At 39.8% G+C, this 18,350-nt stretch overlaps 1 protein-coding gene across 7 annotated transcripts in view; it reads right to left on the bottom strand.

Annotated features, from left to right (window-relative positions):
* Positions 1 to 18,350, bottom strand: part of PHACTR1 (phosphatase and actin regulator 1) — a 298,999-nt gene that overhangs the window by 104,780 nt on the left and 175,869 nt on the right. For all 7 annotated transcript variants that reach the window (XM_054285281.1, XM_054285283.1, XM_054285280.1 and 4 more), the window contains one exon: positions 13,258 to 13,422. In XM_054285281.1, coding sequence (XP_054141256.1) covers positions 13,258 to 13,422 — 165 coding nt within the window. The remainder of the gene's footprint in view (positions 1 to 13,257; positions 13,423 to 18,350) is intronic.

The following is an 18,350-nucleotide window of genomic DNA, read 5'->3' as shown; positions in this document are numbered from 1 at the left end:
CAGCATGGGGCAACAAGGTTACTCCAATATACACTGTATTTCCTGGATGAAACAATGTTGCCAAGACAACAGATATCACAGGTAAAAGCCACTCTTCCTGAGGGCACATAATTCCACAGATAAATTCTGAAGACCCTCGTCAAATACAAGTTCTTTCTCTCAGTGGTCATTTTGCTGATAAGGACAATAGGAGAAAGATGTCATGACTATGCTGAAGAGCTCACAGCCAGCTCAATTCAATAAATGAACCAGTGCCAGAAGACAACTAAATTGTGAAACAGTTATGTCTTCACTAGCAACAGGGGCTCCAGGCCTCTGGAAACCAATGTTCAGGTGTCAGCACATGGGCTCACCAATGGCCTTCTACAAGAGCAGCTCAGGTAATGCCTTCTCAACAGATCAAAGAATACTACAAATAATGCCCCGACCAGAATGTGAATTGGCATTAATTTTGTTAATTCAGTTGCCCCAGTTCAAGCCTCTGCTGCCTGCATTCAGAAGGTGTAACAGTATGAATGACACAGCTGAGACTTGGCTTGATCTAAGTGCAGTCACTCAAATGAGGGCAGCTGAGTTAAGCCAGTCTCACAATCCTTGCAGTGAAATCAGAAAATGGACTAATCTGCTAGACTAACAAATGGGGGGATTTTGATTGGTTTTGTCAGCTTCTTGCGGTGCATTTTAGCCTGCAGGAATGTTGTCTGCACATTAATGCCAGAAATACCACAGCGTCACTGGCCTCTCGTTTCAGCACAATGCCTTTGCAGATTCAGATGCAAAAAACCAACATCAATATTTAGAGGTAGCCATTCCAAACTGGAAGTTTTCTGGGGCGTAAACATCACATCTAAATAAAAGATAGTGCATGGACTCGGTTACTAGCAGGGAGAAGTACATGTGCCAGGGCTCCTGCATCGCTGCCAGCATGAGAGTTCTGTGTTATGGAGATCAACAATGGATGCCTGGCTGACTGTGTGGTCAGTTCAGATCCATCACTAATTAAGAGCAGCTGTTGCTGATTTGATTTTTTTAATTTATAAACCAATACACATGGATTTTCTGTAATAATCTTCCCATGACAGTTCTGCATTTGTCTGCCTGCAGAGTAACCTCCTGATCTCTCCCAGGGGTCTGATCAAAACCCTGCAAATACCTTCACACCCTGGCTCTTTCCAAAGCAAACAGAAGCATGAAGACACACAAGGATTCTTCACTTAGCATAAAATCCAAAATAATTTCTATAAACAATTTCGCAGAAGCTTCTTATTCTGATGCTTATCTTCCTTATAGAAGTACATTTGATGAAAGATATTGCAGATATTTTGAAGTTAATACTGAGGTTGTAAAAGGATGCCATATGTGCTGCCACTCTTCTAAACTCATTGGCCAGCCTAAAACAAGAAGAGCCAAAGCATCCTTTTCTATAGCACCCAGCCAATGCCTTGTTTTCTCCCATCCCTTCCTGCATATTTTTAGCATCAGCAGTGGCTTCCTTGTCTTTATATGCCTTCATTGGTAATTCCACTATCGCTTTCCAATTTTGGCATACTTTGGTCAGGACAAAAGATCATAAATTTGTAGTGTTTCTAAAATTCTGAAAGGCTGGTTAGGGAAACTTGACCCAAATTGCCATTCCTAGGCTTGCGATCAGACGGCAAAAGATTCAGGAAGGAGCAACCCATACAAAATTGTGCTTCAAAAGTTCTGTTTTTCATGGAATTACTGAGCTGGATTTTTTTCACAACTATAAACTAGAATCCTTCAGATTGAGGATTGGGATGGTGTACAGGAAGCTACTAGCTGGTGAGAAAAAACACTACCACTCAGGTATGCAAACTGTAGCTCAAATGTCATCTAATATTTCACTCACAGTCAACTACATGATTTTTTTTAAACGGATGTTTTATCTATCTGTAGCATATTTTCTTATTAGATGAGAAACTGGGAGGAATGCTACTATTACTACTTAATACAGACTTGATCCTATGCCCACAAAAACCAGAGATAATCAAATGATCATTTTTATGGGGCTTTTGATCAGGTCCATAAAGCACACAGGCCATTAGATGTACATGTACAGTTCTGAAAATGTAAGTGCCAGTACAGAAGTGTAAATGCAGTATTGATTCTTGATGATAGTGATAGAAATTCACGGCTTCAAATGGTCTTGAGGCAGAACTTAACTATAAAAGATTGCAAGGTTTCTAAATATATGTGTATAACCTGGAAACATTCTGCCCGCAGATATTGTTTATTACTGCAAAGATCTGAGCACCCACCAAGTCCCACAGTCTTCCTTTGGGAACAGAGCACCTCGGAAAGGTGATTGTGCAGCTGGCAGAAGCCTTCCTGGCCAGTCCATACAAACAAAGGCTTTTGGTATTCAGCAACTGCCTGCCAGGCACCCTGCGCTCAGTGAGGACAGCGACAGAATTCATCAGCTTCAGCAGGAAGAAAATCAGACTCATTGCTAACAATTTTCAGCATAAATATATGCACTGCCTTCAGGTAGAAGCATATCTGGACCTTCTTTGGTCCTTCCTCAGACTACTGCTTATCTGTGCATGTTCAGCTGTCAGCCCCATGCTACTTTTAACTAAGGATTAAATGAAGAGCACATGGGGACCAAGAGCTTCCTGCAAGACACAGGGAAATGAGCAATTGATATTTTCAGATTCAAGTGGTAGCTAGTGGCAGACAAACTCCCTGTAACTCTTCTTTTAGAATAGGCAAACAGTGCTGTTCGGTAAATTTAAAAAGTGTGGTTCACCACAGCAAAAGGATGATTTTTACTGCCTGTTTTGATAAAGAGAATTGTTTGGGATTGCCAGATTACCTCGAAGAGATGTAAATAGGATATAAAGGATCAATACTGTTAATCACCAAATTAAAACCTTTTAAAGAGGAACCTATCCTTCAAAAATGCATATACACATACTCATCTGCAAAATAAGGGACTGAGAAACTCCATTTTTCAACCTAGAAACATATATCTGCTACTCCAGTAAGAACAAAAGGAATAGTGAGTCATGTTCAGCATCATGGATCTATTCTACCACTACTTTTATCTAAAAGTGTGGAATATCCTGTAGATAATAAGCAATTCAGATGCATTTAACAACAGATAGTATTATGTCTTCAGCCAACACAAACAAATAGTAACCAAATTAAATCTTTTAAACTACTTCTTTATACAGACATCATACTGTGGAACTGAAACATTCATCTGAAAGTGTATCAATATAGCAAATTTTTAGTATTCACAAAATCTGTATGTTTCTCCAAACAGGGAGTTTAACTTCTAAAAGGAATGAGTACTTTTCCCCCATGCTCTTGGTTTCCAAGATTTTCTCCTACATTTTAGAAATCCTTTTCATTACTGTAATCCCAAAGTCTCTCTGAATTACTTTACTTTGAGAGCTGCACGTCTGAAGAAACCCCACATATGGAGAGACTGACCCCAAAAAAAAAGAGACCTGGTCAAATTGCAGTCAAGTCCTGCAATACTTAGAAGTCCAATACCTACAGGTGTTGTTTGCAACAAGACTGGGATGGGTTAGCAGCAGAATTTTGAAGAGAACACAACAGCTTTCTCTCTTCATTAAACGTTCTAATCACCACCTCGGACTTCCTTTGCCCAGTCCCTCAGGCAGTCCAGTAGCCATGTGCAGCTTTCACTAACAGAGCCTCTAGGACCCATCTCTTGTGACACCTCAGGTTGTCTGATCTACTCTTTCCTGCACATTAGTTCCTGTGATTGCTTACATGGGTGCTCAGGAAGAGCAATCTGAATTGGAGATTCAAGGAGGATCACCAGTGCCACATTAAACACTTATGTGGACACTTTAATTCAGAACTAAATTTGCCTTAATGAATTAAAATAAAATGAATGAGTTTATGAACTGCATAAACATCCACCCAAGGGTTTATGATGTTATAACTAATCTGTTTCATATTTATGGTTTAAATAATTCAAGTTACAATGTATAAACAAGCCCTAGAATAAAAGACTTAGACCAAGCTTTCTGTGAAACTGTTCCTCATCAAGCTATCTTTGATTTCCAATTCATAATCTGTGTTTTCCTATTAAACCTCTGTATATAGGGCAAGTCAGTTTCTCTTTCTAGCAACTATTTATTATTCCTCAACATACTAGCCCCAGCATCCCTGGAAAGAGCTCATGAAGTTAATGGTTTTGTCTGGGTGATTGCCATCCATATTTCAGATCCCCGTGGACCTGGAATCCTCATCTCTGCTGCCAATACCCTATACATCTAACTGTATGTGCCTTTAATGCAGCTCATGGACATGGAAATAAAGGGCAACTACCGTGATTAAAAAGTCCCATCAGATTAGACCCACTGGGCTGCATGCTCACATGACCAAACCAACCCATTTCCCAGTCACAACACGGGTCACACGGCACAGCAGGACTCGCTGGAGGTTCTGCCGCGCCGGCCTCGGGGAATCCTGCTTCATTTCCCCCCTGCGGGAAACACCGAGAGAGAGCAAAACAGCATTCTAGGAATAAAGCTTCCTCAACAGCACTTCTCAGTGAAAGCAACATTGTGAAGACAAATTTCCTCATGGCCTCATGTCACTGTGAAATGTTGTGATTTTTTCCTGTGCCTTTATAAAGGCAGTGAAAACCAAAGAACAAAAGCCAGCGGTCTGAGAAATACTAATTAATATCCATGCTTCCACATACAATCTAAACATAAAATGCAGCTCTACACATTTTGTTGTTAAATGAAATCATTCTAAAATAACCTGTAAGGACATAGTCTGATGAAGACCCTCCATTCATGAGTCATAGTAATGGAAGCTGAGGATGTACAACAACTTTTTACACAAGAATGAGCTTATTCCAAACACGTATTCTCTCTCCCCACAGCCAGATATTCCATTATTGCTGATTTGTTGCTAAAACACTTAAAACATTTCCAGCAGACGTTGTTCTCTAATCCATATGCCATGAAGAAGCTTATGTTATGAACAGCATCTATTTCAATCATCACAATTTGTACTTTTTCTAATGGATTAATTGTATTATATTATTTTAACATGAATGCACTGTTGTAGAATTATGTCGCAGCATTACAGTTTGGGTGGCCTCATATAATCTTCACGCAGCAGCTGGAATTGTAATTAGCATAAAAACCAAACAGCCTCATTAAACATCTCTTTCCTGTAAGACGGGACACATTTAGAGGGCTCGTTTCACACATTCCATTACAGCTGGCACGGGGATAGAACAATCCCTAAACGCATTTTTCAGCCCAGCTAAGCAAAGCCCACTTCTTAAACCCTGGAAATGCTCTGCAGCACATCTCAGGAAGACACAGTGATACTGCTCTGTAGTGGAATACATGCTCCCGGGGGAGTGATTGTTTCCTCCATTTTTGAACTAGGAGCTTCCAGTTGGCAATTCAAGTATAAAAATAGACAACTGCTTTCACTGCCTTCCTTGTACAAATCAGATCTGCAACTTCTGAATGCATTTCCATTCTTTTAATCTCCTTAAAATGACAAATCTGAAAACGCTGACAATTTAAAATATCAGCAATAGAGGCAAACATCAGCCATAACTTTCCCTTGCTATTAAGTTTCTTCTGCCACCCTAGCTTTGGGCTGTTTATCTAATTGTGAGGCTTAAAATGACCACTGGCTTTAAAAATCTCTGTGAATCTTTGGTTCCACAGCAGTAAACAGATACACAAGATAGTTTTGCTCCCTCTATGGAATGGCAAAAGATGAAATTTTTAAAAAGCTGTCTACAGTTTTGCATGAATTCTGGTACATTTTTCTGCCAATTTCTTAAAAGACATTAAGAAAATGTCAGTGCATACAAAAAGAAGTTAAATGCAATCCTAGAATTTTTTTTTCACTTTCAAAATTCAGAATATATCAAGTGTGTAGTTTTGGATCAATGCAAAAAATAGAACTGTGTATGGATTTTAATTTTTATTCAGTCCTTGAATGCAAGCAGTGTAATACTTCAACAGACCTAAGATAAAAATGGTTTTCTGTCTACCAGGAAATGATTTTATATTCGAAATTCAGGTTTTTAACTATACTAAATAATATCTAGTTCCAATTTCAAACAGAAATGTAAATTTGCATAAAAACTCTTCTAAGATTAATCTAGAAAACACTGAAATATAATGATCTTATTTTTTTATTTTTCTTAATGCAAAAATATTTATTTCATTCAATGTGCATTCAGGAACTGCCCAAGTTCCTGCAAAATGCTGTTTTTCTTCAGACAATGATAGCTTGTGCTTACCTCAAATAATCACAACATGGTGAACATAGCAGCCCTTTCTAACTCTGAAAAGCAGTTGTACTGCTGGTTTTTAATAAAACCAGAGCTCCTTTTTTTTGCAAGTTTGGACCTAGTTTTATAAAAGTGCCATTTTTGTCTCCTCTCCCAAAATCTTGGAAATTATCAGTGATTTTTAGCAATGCCTTAATGCTGTATGAGCTGCTCCAGCACAGCAAAAATACCTGGCTTGGACCAGCATCTTTATCACCTGCTCGCTGTTTCACTTCAAAAGGGCCCCTAGGGGTTTTACACAAAAATATTAACAGGCTTTGTCATGGAAGAGAACAGGAAGGGTTCTGAGGTATTTCAGGCTTCAGGGTGGCTTTAGACCCAGCTAGCCTGGAGGGGACACTGTGCTCTCTCTCTGAGCACTGATTCAGAATTCTGAATTATATTTCCAAGTCATCAGAATATGAGCATCAGGGAAGATAAAAACATAATTACTTCTGTTCTCCATATCTAAACCTAGAGACAGTCTGGCTTGAAAGTATAAGAGGAATTTAAAATGAAATATTTATACTTTTCACATGGAATCACAGAAGATATTAAATAAAATTCAGAAGAACAGAATGGGACCATAAAGTGCTATAAAACAGTTATCCTTGTTAGACAATAATCCAAACAAAACCACTCTTTTCAACAAAAACAGAACCTCTGCAGATAGATGTCAATAACCTGGCACTTGGGAAAACCACACTGAGTCTCTCACCCCACAGAGCACCACCCTAGAAGTACAGGCAGGGCTGAGGCAGGCATGGCTGCAGCCTGTGCTTCTCCTTCCTTTCCCCAGGCAAAGGTCTTACCTAAATTGCATGACCAGTTTAATACCCTAAGGGTTTTATATGAAAAAACACAAGAGGCAATTACTGGCAAGGCAGAAGGTTTAAGAGAAGCACTGGCAACATATAATTGAATGTCTCCCATCTGAAATATTCTGGAAAGAAAAGTTTAAAATATTTACCTGTTGTAGTTAGAAATAATCAGCAGTAGGAATCAAATGATCTGGGCATGGTTTATGAATAACAGTTTCTTTAATTGAACAGCTTTATCACATTTTGTTTTTTTTTTCTTGTTATTTATCAGAAACACTGAAAAATCCTTGCCCGTAAGTGTTGCCAATTTAAGCAATCTCCCCTGCTGACTGGGAGACTTAACTTACATAAACACACTGACATATTATTTTTTTAATAGAGTATCTTTAAAAAAAAAATCTGGTTGGAAAAACCAAAGCACCAAGGATTAACAAGTGGAAAAAAAAAAGATTCAGGCACAAAATTATTATCTGTTTTAAAGCAGATTTTGGGAGTGAGGCAGCTAAAGTCTGGATGAGTCAGCTTTGAGAGGCTCACTTAATATCTTTAAATGGCTTGAGTGAGAGTGAAAGCAAATGGAAGAGCATGTTACCCCCTCCCCAAAAAGTAAACTGAAAAAATCCACATGCTCCCTTTTGTGGCATTGTCTACACTATTTGGCTTAAATCTTTAGATCGAGAGTGCAGACCTCCTCTATTCCTACTTAACAGAGTAACTGCTAGCAAGAGAAGATTGTCATCCTCTGTACAGATAACTATTAAAAGAGTCTTAAGGCCCTTAGGCAGCAGATCAATCCAGAGACCTGCCCTGAATGTCCTTTTTCCCCAAACCAGCTGATGATACTTGGCTCACAATGGTTTGCCTTTTGGCTCTTCTGACATTCTGGTCTACCTCAGCCCCGGTCTTCATCCTTTCCAACTCCCTAGTCCTACACCTTGAGACAGGCTCTTGAACACCAATCTCTACAATGAAACCTAAGCCAATGAAGCCTTAAATGAAACAGGAGCAGATCTCCCCTATTCTCAGGAGGGTACCCCAAGCATAGGGCTAGAAAGTCACAGTGGTGTCTTCCTTGGTCACAGACGAGGATGTGGCTCACTAGCTCACACATGGGTTTTGGGATGGGAACTGTGGCACCAGAAGACTGATATGTGATTACTGCCCTGTAGAGGACGATTGCAAGTATTTCTAGGAAGGGAAACTGGGACACAAATAAAAGGAGCTTTCAATGTACCTAGGAGGAAAGGCTGAGTTCCAAAGATTTCCTTTCCTGCTTTTCTCTTGTCATTCTAACTAGTGTCCTTCAAGTACAAGTTACGTGCTTCCTTCTCCATTTTGCCTGAGCGCTGCGATTCAGGAAGCAAGGATGGGGGAAGACAGATGCACCAATTCTTTAAAATGAAGGTCACCAGAAATGGGAAATGACAAAACAAGACATTTTTCTCTACTCAAAATTCTCCAAGCAGCTGAAACACTTTTTTTTCTGAAAGGTTGCAAACAGTTGGCTTTTGACGAAAGTAGCGATAAAAAACTTTCAATAATATTTCAAGTAAGTGCAGAATCTATTTCCCCTCAAGCTTCTTTCTTTCAGAAGCAGTTCCTTCTCCAAAACATCTCCAGGAAATGACATTTCAGCAGGTGTACAGCACTGCAATAAAAAAGCAACACACCCAGGAATATTTTTCAAGTTCACAGCAAGGCTAGCAGATGATCAAGGTATTAAAAAAAATTACAAAGGTCTAGCAGAGGAGACAGTCGGCTTGGTCTCTTGCTATCTGCTTTGCTGATTCTCAGAGAGCCACATTTGGCTTTTAAAATCTTGACCAGTCTTCTAGAGCCATCCCAGCTGCATCCAGCCAAGGAAATGTGCTTGAGTATAGAAAATGATGTTTCTTCCTGGCTTGTTCTGCCATGAGACTGCTCCTTGTCAGCTGTAAGACACCATGCTCTTAACAGAAAGAATCTTGCCATTTAGAAGTTTGCCCGTTCTTCACAGCTCTTTAATACCTCATATTTTTGTTGAGGGGGCCTTGGCCCTGCATGGAAATAAAGGTTTTCACACCTCATGTAAAAATCTTTGCTAACTTTAAAAACATACAGCATATCTCTGACTGGAGCATGAACAACAATGTGGCAGAATTTGGTTTCTTTGTTTAAGTCCCTGTATATGGAATTTCAGTGTCCAGAGAGTTTATGCTGTACTGCGGGGGTCTCATCAGCCATCAAGGAACTTACAATAGATGTTCTGTGATAAAATGATTTGCAGACTTGACACTGAAAACCCCATCGTGCTGGTGAGAACTTCACTTCTGTCCAGGAGGAGAATTTCTGTGATGTGGCATTCACATTCTCTGACAAAATTCCTTCGCCCAGGGTTTTTCTCCTGGGAAGCTGAGAAGCCTCAGAGAAAAGGAAAACAATTCTTATCTCATTTGCTTCTCCTGTGTTTTGCTCATGTAGAATGTGTTTGGAGATTGTTTACCCAAAGGTGATTGCCTGATTAGATTCTGGTGTGACTTGCTTTGACTCATTGGCCAACCAAAGCCAAGCTGTGTTGGAACTCTGGAAAGAGTTGAGTTTCCATTATTATCTTTTTAGCATTCATTAAGTATCTTTTCTGAATTCTTCAGTTTAGTATGATATAGTATTCTTTAATATAATATAGTACTATAAAGTAATAAATTAGCCTTCTGAGAACATGGAGTCAGATGCATCATTCCTATCTTCATTGGGGCTTCCCTACGAATACAACACTGTGAGAATTAACTTGTTTCTGTTCCTGCTGTGGTACACTGGTGTCCCTCATAGAGTGTAATCTCCCTGTTTTCTGAGATCACGCCTACACAAAGCCTATCTTTCATTCACAGTGCACATTCCTTACATACCTCCTTAACACACCACCTTCCAGCAGAAGAGGTCACTCACATCAAACCCAGTGGCTCATCTGGTGCTTCCCATCTGCACACAGATCACCCTACCCGTGATCTTCTCTACCTACTCTGGCTGTTTTACGAAATACCTAATGATGATCTCACAGAGACCAGCTGCGAAGCAAAAGCATGAGATGTCTGCATCAAACCCATGACTCTGACCTTTGTTACCAAGTCAGCACCAAGGCAATGTCAGACTTTGGACCCTTCTGCAACGTCACTACACAAATACCAAAACCAATGTACTCTATAAATATATAACTCTACAAAACATGAGCATCCTTTTGACCCTCTGCTTGTCAGTGACAATACAATAACAAAGACGGAGAATGGGGGACTTATGCTCAAATACCACAATCTGAGTATTGATGTGCTGAGAGGAGTCATGTATAGTAAGTCCAACACTGAGGTCCTCCATCAATCAAATTATATACTGTCTCACCTCATGCAGTTACTAGGTGTCAGAAAATAACTTTTCCTATCACCTAAAAGGTTTTTTTGCTCTTTGACTGTTGAATTGAATTTAAAAACATTCATCTCTGAATAACTAAGTAGAGCTTTCAGTCTGATAAAGATATCGATACAAAATGTTAGCACTTGGAAATACCAAGAAAAAGGCAACCTTTCAACCTTACATATCAGCTCTCTCTTTCCTTCTGTCCTCTCCCAGAGAAGAATCTCCCATTAATTTCAGAGGAAATTTCATCAGATTAGGCCATGTGTTTTGACCCTTACCACTTTTGACATTAAAAATAATTGAATCCATTGTTGCAGCAAATAAGGACGTAATAAAATACTTGTATTAGTATCTATTTTTTGATAATTACTGATGTTCTGTGCAGGTGGGAAAGCTTGGGTGCATGCCTGTAGGACACTAATGGGAATGATTTTTTTCCAAGTGTCACATTTATCAGTGCACTAGAAGAAAATAAGTCTGTATTATGAAGCTTCATGCTGGCTCTCATTATGCCATCTCACAAGCTTGTCCTTTGATTCATTATAAAGATTAAATATATTTTCTCAGTGAGATCAGAGGTACTAGACAAGAGGTCATGCAAATGCTGGCAGAAAAATGCTAGTTTTCCATGTGTCAAATCTTTTGTACTACACATCCAAGGTTCCAACCAATGCTTCTAATTGCTGCGGGGGTCTTGTAGGGTGCTGGTGGATTTCTGTTCCCCAGGGATGGGGATGATGGAAACTGTGAGGTCCTAGCTCTCGCACAGTCCAGAAGCAAATCTCTATCCCTGCCTTCTACAGGGTGCTCAGCAAATTTGACATCCTCATCAATTTTGCTGCAGTTAGTAGCAGGGGAGCTGATAGGAATACTAATTTTGCAGAGCAGCTGCAGGATACTGTTAACTTACTAGAAATAAAATTTTTTCTATAAAAAAAGAGAAAGGTTCTGGATTCAACTGAGATCAAACCCAGTACTGTGACTGACACATGTTCTGGAGACCCAGCTCTTAAATTGTTTTTTCAGACACTGAACTCACTCTTACTAGGGGAGAAGATACGCTGGCATGTCTGGTAAAACTTCCTATTCCTCTGAGAAGAGAAAATACATGTGTTCAGTCTGGTTCTAATCACTGTGTACTTCCCAAATATTTTGGTAATGGGGCAAATCTTACCAATACTTCTTGTAATGCCCAGAGTGGACTATGGAGCCATATTCCATCCAGCTTCAAACCAGTCAGCCTAAACACAGCAGCTTGCAGCTCAACCTCATCAGCTGGAGCTGCAGAAACCATAAAACTCAAGTAGGCAAGCTTTGGCAACCCATGGTACCTCCTGAACAGCCATGGTTATTCTCCTAGTTGTAACCAACCAAGACTGCATGCTCAAACTAGATTCAAAGCAGTGGTCACCACAGCGTCCACATATCCCTAAGAGCTACATGGTTTTTATGGAAATCCTACTACACTACACTATGGTTATGACTGATGCGGAATAAGAAAGACAAGTCCTTTTTTTGCAGAAAGATGTCATTTTTGGTGACAATAGCTTCTAGCTGTCAAGTCAAAAAATATGATCATCACTCAGAGTGATATAGCCATCCATTCCAGCTCATTAGTTTTTGGCTGATAAATCAGAAAGCAGCCTAAACAGCACACAGTAAAGAACTCATTCAGGTACAAACCCTGAAAATACTTATTCTGCATTTAAACTCATTCAAGAATTCACACTTAGTTAAATGAGATGTCTTACCCCATTGTGGGCCACTTTCAGGAGTACAGGATTTGGGGTGCCACAGGTACACCCAAGCAGTGCCTGAAACCTTCCACTGTGCAATACACAGGATAGAAAAGCAACTTATTGTAGCTCAAGCCTCTTCTGACACTTGAAGGAGCAAGATACTCACTGCTTTCTTTCTAGTTCTAGAGAAAACAATAAGAAATCTGGAGAACCTCCATGTTTTCTCACAGATAATCCAGGCTAAAGACTTGCAGAAGCAAACGTAGCAATTACTGGCCATCATGAAAGAACAAAGAAAATAAACCTTCTAAATAAATTGCAGAGCTTTCATCACATGGATCAATGCCTGCATCTGGGATTCTTGCTCAGACCAATTTACATTATAAACCCACATTTTTTCAGTTTCCCCTTTTTTTTTAATAAAAAAGGGTCTTGGACTAGAAGTGCAAGAAAGCAATGGCAAAAGGAGGGGTGTGGCAGGAACTGAGATTTGGTTTTCTCAAAAAAACAGGGACACGTCATTCCTGCCCAATGGAATGAATAATTTCTGGTTATGCAAGTTACTCAACACAATGTCAACTTTATTCTGTCACTCCTTTTTTTCTCACTCCTTTATTAGCACTCACAGGAGCTTAAATGTGGCTAAATCGACTTCTAGCATTATCTTTTCATACTGCCTTTTCCTTTATTCATAATCTGTGGAATCAATATTCAAAGATTTCTTCTGAGTTAGGCTCTAGATCTAGTAGCAGAACCTGAAAATAAAGCTTTGGTGAGCTGCTGATTTAATTGCAGCGCACCCAATGTGTCACTTTAGGACTTTTAAAGAAAAAGTTTGTAACAAAGTTAAAGATCTTCTCTTAGAATCTGATGAATCTCTCCAAGCCAAGCTTCAACAGTTGAAATATATGCAAATTGAGGCTGTATTACAAATTTTCAGCCTTGATGAGCAAAAAGTTCCAGATTAATAAACCAACCCCAACGCGACTGTTACCTGCTGAAGTGTGCTTAAATTTTTCACTCTTCTTCTTCCTCCATTTCCATGGCTTAAAAATTCTCCCAAGAGTGGCAAATTTGCTCCTTCTTCTGATTGGAGGCGTGTGAGTCCCAGGTACTAGAGAATCTGAACGCATTGCAGCCAGTCTTTCCACCTCTTCAGCTGTAATTTCGGCAAGAAAAAGAGAAAAACACAAGGAAAGTGGGAAGTGAAATAAATGCTTTAATAAATTATCAGAAAACCACACAGATGGCAAAAATTTTTCATGGACATGGAGAAGGATAACAAAGGGAAAAAAATTTTAACATTATTTTCTTTTCTTTTAGTGAAATTGTTAATCTACTGTAAAGGACAGTAGTAACAACAAGATTCAACAGAAAATTATTAAGTTACAGAAGTTATGGCTTTTAACAAATTGTTCTACATCGCTCTAGACAGCTGGCAGTTCAGCCATCAGCCATTCATGGGGAAGTGTGACAGAGAATGGGGAAGAGAAAGCCAAAAAAAAAGATGCAATATAATTTAAAAGAAATATTACAGAGTTTTGGTTTTTTTTTTTAATTGCAATGGAAAGAAACATTTTGTTTTACTAATATTTATTAAGAGCAAGGACCCTCATAAATAATCACCCTTTGGTACCATTTGGTGTCCATTAAAATTGTGTGGGTTACAAAAAGGGGCTACATTAGAACTTCCTAGTGAGACAGAGGGTGCTAAGAAAATCATAGAATCATAGAATTGTTTGGGATGAAAAAGACCTCTAAGAAGGGGTGCAGCTGTTAACCCAGCACTGACAAGTCCACCCCTAAACCACATCCCCAAGTGCCAGATTTACACATCTTCTAAATTCTTCCAAAGATGGCGACTGCATCATCATCACTATCTTCGAAAGATGGTGACTGCCACTTCCCTGGCAGCCTGTTCCAATGCTTTACAACTGTTTCCATTAAAAAATTGTCCTAATATGCAATCTAAAAGCTCCCTGGTGTCACTTGAGGTCATTTCCTCTAGTCCTACCACTGATTACCTGGGAGAAGACACTGACCCCCATCTGGCTACACCTTCCTTTTAGGTAGTTCTAGAGACCTATAAGGTTCCCCTGAGCCTCCTTTTCTCCTCAGAATCTCTCCTGCCTCAGATACTCATGATAAGACCTGTGTTCCAGAACCTTTAGCAGCCTTTCTCTAGTACCCAGAATCTTTCTTGTAGTGCAGGGCCCATGTCTTGTCCCATTTTTCTGCCCATTCACTGCCCTCCAATTCTTATGCTTAGCTTTTAACATTTAAACTTTTAATTTTAGATTTTAATACAGTCCCCACTTCGGGCCGAATTCCCTTGAAGAGGATAGAGGTTTTCACTGAGCTTCTGTTTTTAAGAGTTCAGTTATCTGCTACCTTTACCCTGTAATACACCATGATAGTCTCAATACTGGAAAAAAAAAAACCTGAAGAACTTAAATTACCCTTCCTACTTGATGAGAGCAAGAGAAGTCTGGGGATTGTCCCTTGACATACTTAAATTGCATGGTCCCCCTGTCTCACATTTGCAAGGCAAAACTAATGCTGATAGTTTTGGGAAATAACATCTCTGACATTAGAGGCACAGAGAATGGAAAGCCAGGACCACAAAGAAAGCACCAACAGAGGGAAGGTACCAGTAGCACGAGAGGCTGTCTCTGTGCCACAGCTGCATAGTTCAGTCAGCATACAAGCAGGGGCTTTGTGTGGTTTGTTGTTGTTATTTTTGTTTGTTCATTTTTTAAGTTGCTGTTGAGGGTTTTTTTTTTTTGTTTTTTTTTTAAGGGATACCATTTCCCAGACTTGTGTTGTAATGTGACACTGCCACTAACACTGATTTGAGAGGATTGCACACACAGTCCAGGTGCATAAAGACAGGATGCAGATTGTCACCTCTCCTGCTCTGAAGACAACAGTCCAGTGTTTCTATTCACCTCTCATATTTTAAATATTAACCTCAGGCATGAGCTTGAGGAACCTCAGGAACCTCAGCAAGAACATTGCTTTGAAGGGATGAGCACGCCCACTCCACACTGACAGAATCACCAGAGATTTTGGCTGGCAAATTCTTATGTATCTCAATGGAAATTTTTTTCAAGGCTTTAAGTGAGCCAAATTAAGGTTGGTTTTCATGGGAACAGCCAGAGACGCATTTCTAACACAAAGGAGGTTTCATTATCAGAACTCCAACTGAACTACTATTTGAGTCCCTCAGGTCTTTGCAAGAAGGTTGGTTATTTTGTTATTGCTCTTTTGTTTGTTTTTAATGTTAATATGCAACATAATCCTTTTTCCTGTAAAATATCAATGCCAGATACAGCTGCCTGTAATTTTCCAAGGAAGAAAAAGCTAGCCAGCAAGATAGATAGATATATAGATAGATATATATATCTGAGCCCAGATATTTCAGTGGAAATGGTTAAAAACTGCTATTCTTTGGGGTAATAAAGAGAAAGACAGACCTTTCTGAGAACATCTCTTTTCAATTTAAAACAGAGGGAATAAAAGATAATCCGGCCAAAGCATTTCATTCTGTTCCAGCTCTTTGTGCCTCACTGCCTGGAGAAATACCTTCTTATCCAAAGAACCCATTACAAGGCTCCGTCCTGTACAGGGGCTGGGACATGCTGTATCAAGGCTGGGAATTGCCTGCTTATGCTGAATAAACCATATGGCTAAAAAGAAGAGGAAATCAGAAATTTCCTTACACTTTCTAATTACACTGGAACCTGCTGGGCATTGAAGACCAGCACAGGGTACAGACCACTGCCCTCTATATGCAGGTCCAAAGGGACCACTCCTTTTCCCCTTCCTCCATTTTTGAGATGCCTCTAGTTCAAGCAAGTAAGATCCCTCTGTGTTCCACTGCTGTGATTTTTTAGAGACGCTGCTAAAAGCAATGGGCTGGTATTGTCTTTGGTGTCTTATTGAGGGGACACAGGAAGCGGCCCACTGAGCAAACTGGGAATGACACACTACTGCTGCTGCTGCTGAATTAGGCTTCCTGCTAACAAACCTACAGCTGAAACATTGAAATTCCTCTTGCTGCTCACCCTCTCTCCTTTTCACCATCACTGAGCCAAGATCTCTGCCACACAAGTGCCTTTGTTATGAAGTCTCAGAGCTGCAACAACTTCTCTTTGCTAGCTGGTCCTAACTGGTATTGCTGAGGCCATTTCCTGGAGAACCAATACCCCTTAAAGACACTCTCCTTTCACAACACAACTCTGTCTCACACCAGCTGCTCTCTCACTGCCCCTAGGGAAGCTTTTCCCACTCAGGGTAAATGAGTATGGATTTACAGTCAGGCAAAACTAACACTGGAGTAAAAAATAATTTACCCAGAGGGTGGGTTCACTGAAAGCCAAACACAGTGTCAAAACCATTTCCACATTTTGACTGCTCTTCCCTGAATTTCAGTACTGTCTTACACACAAATCTGTGGCCTCAGAGTCCTGCAGTGCCTGGCATCAGTCATGAAAGTGTCCGTTTTCCTTCATCCTCTCCAAACACACACACAGCTCCAAGCTAATGCAAGTAACCACTCTTTTTCCTTCTCATTCGCATTTCTCAGAAGGACATGATTTTTTTTCATGAGAAATGCTCTCAAGAGCACTGCTAATTCAAAGCATAATAATCACTGGCCAGGAATAAACCACATTAGCATAAAGCCATGACAGTTTTAATACAGCAAGAATAAAAGCAGACCACGATGCAAGAAGCAAATGCCAGAATTCTGTGCTCTCCTCTGCTGCATCTTTTGCTCAAGTTGGCTGGATTTCTCTGCCTTTTTGGCTCATAATAGCTATTGACTGGCTGTGGGCTGCGACACCCACTGCTGACAGCAGGCTCCGTAGGCTGATTTCACACCTTTGCTGTTCCCAAAAAAGCTGGTACTTGCAGGAATGGAAAGTAACCCAGACCTTGCACTCTTTTTCTATTTTTTTTTTTCTTCAAAGAGGAAAGCAGTCCCAGACTGATCAGTCTGCTGAACTGGGAGAGGGAACTGCAGTGTGCATTAGTAACTGTAGTCACACTGTGGAGATCTCATCTTGACACTGGTGCCACAAATGTGATCTTTACAGGTCATAGGCACTGCTGATACTCACTACTTTTGGGAACTTGTTCTGATTTTTTTCCAGGATATGAGAGATCTTTCTGAGACACAAAGAAATACTGGGAACTGCTCTTATGGCGAGAGGGTGATGCACTCCCCTCCCACTTTCTTCTGTCCAAGCTGTCATTTCAGAGCTAGCAATGGGGAAACTAAATCTGAGAGTTTTTCATGGGCTGTTCGGCTGTGAGACAGCACTCAATATTTTACTGTAGTTCTTAATAATTCTGAAGTTCATATAGGCTTTATATAGGGCTAAAGTAAGATATGGGGTTTTAATGAAAAAACCCCACCACAAACTGAAGTACTTTGCATCCAAGTAATATAGAAAAAAGTACATATTTGAAATAAATTACAAAGAAAAGAAGAGGCCAGGCCATCTTGAACCAGTTCTGTATGTTCTTATGATTTTCCCACATCTTTCAGTAGGGTGTTGATTTCCAGAAAGTCCAATAAGAGACAACATAGCAGTTGCCTACTTTTTGGATTTGAGAAGGACTGCATGCAGATCAAAAGCCCTCCCATAGATGAGATAACTCATGAAGTTTTCCTGGAGAATGACAGCCAGTTTTGTCATTCCCACCACTGTCTGAGAATCACTCAATCTATTAATGTAGCTGATATGTAATACCATAATATCTAGTTTCCATTTTAGAAAAAAACCACTATTACAGCATTTGGGTACAAAGAGCATTTTAATTGCTGAAGGCTGAAGCCCACCCATCCCACTGGTGGTCTTAATATTACCTTCCTCATGGGTAACAACACCACGTTCTCTCTTAGACTTTTTCTTAACACTCATTTTTCATAATCAGACACATGATTATCTTAATCAAAAGGAAATTTACTTCATAAAGTTAGATTTTAATTCTTCCTAGGAAGTTCCAGTGGCTACCTTTTGCTTTCTGTTACATTTGCACAAATCTGTAGTAACAGGCTGAAAATTATCTTGGCCCTAA

Source organism: Melozone crissalis, unplaced genomic scaffold (genome assembly GCF_028551555.1).
Source record: "Melozone crissalis strain CALT ecotype California unplaced genomic scaffold, PUWL_Pcris_2 ptg000042l_1, whole genome shotgun sequence".
In the NCBI taxonomy this organism is placed as follows: domain Eukaryota; kingdom Metazoa; phylum Chordata; class Aves; order Passeriformes; family Passerellidae; genus Melozone; species Melozone crissalis.
Note: the sequence above shows the minus strand (reverse complement) of the source record. Positions and strands in the feature narration are given on the sequence as shown.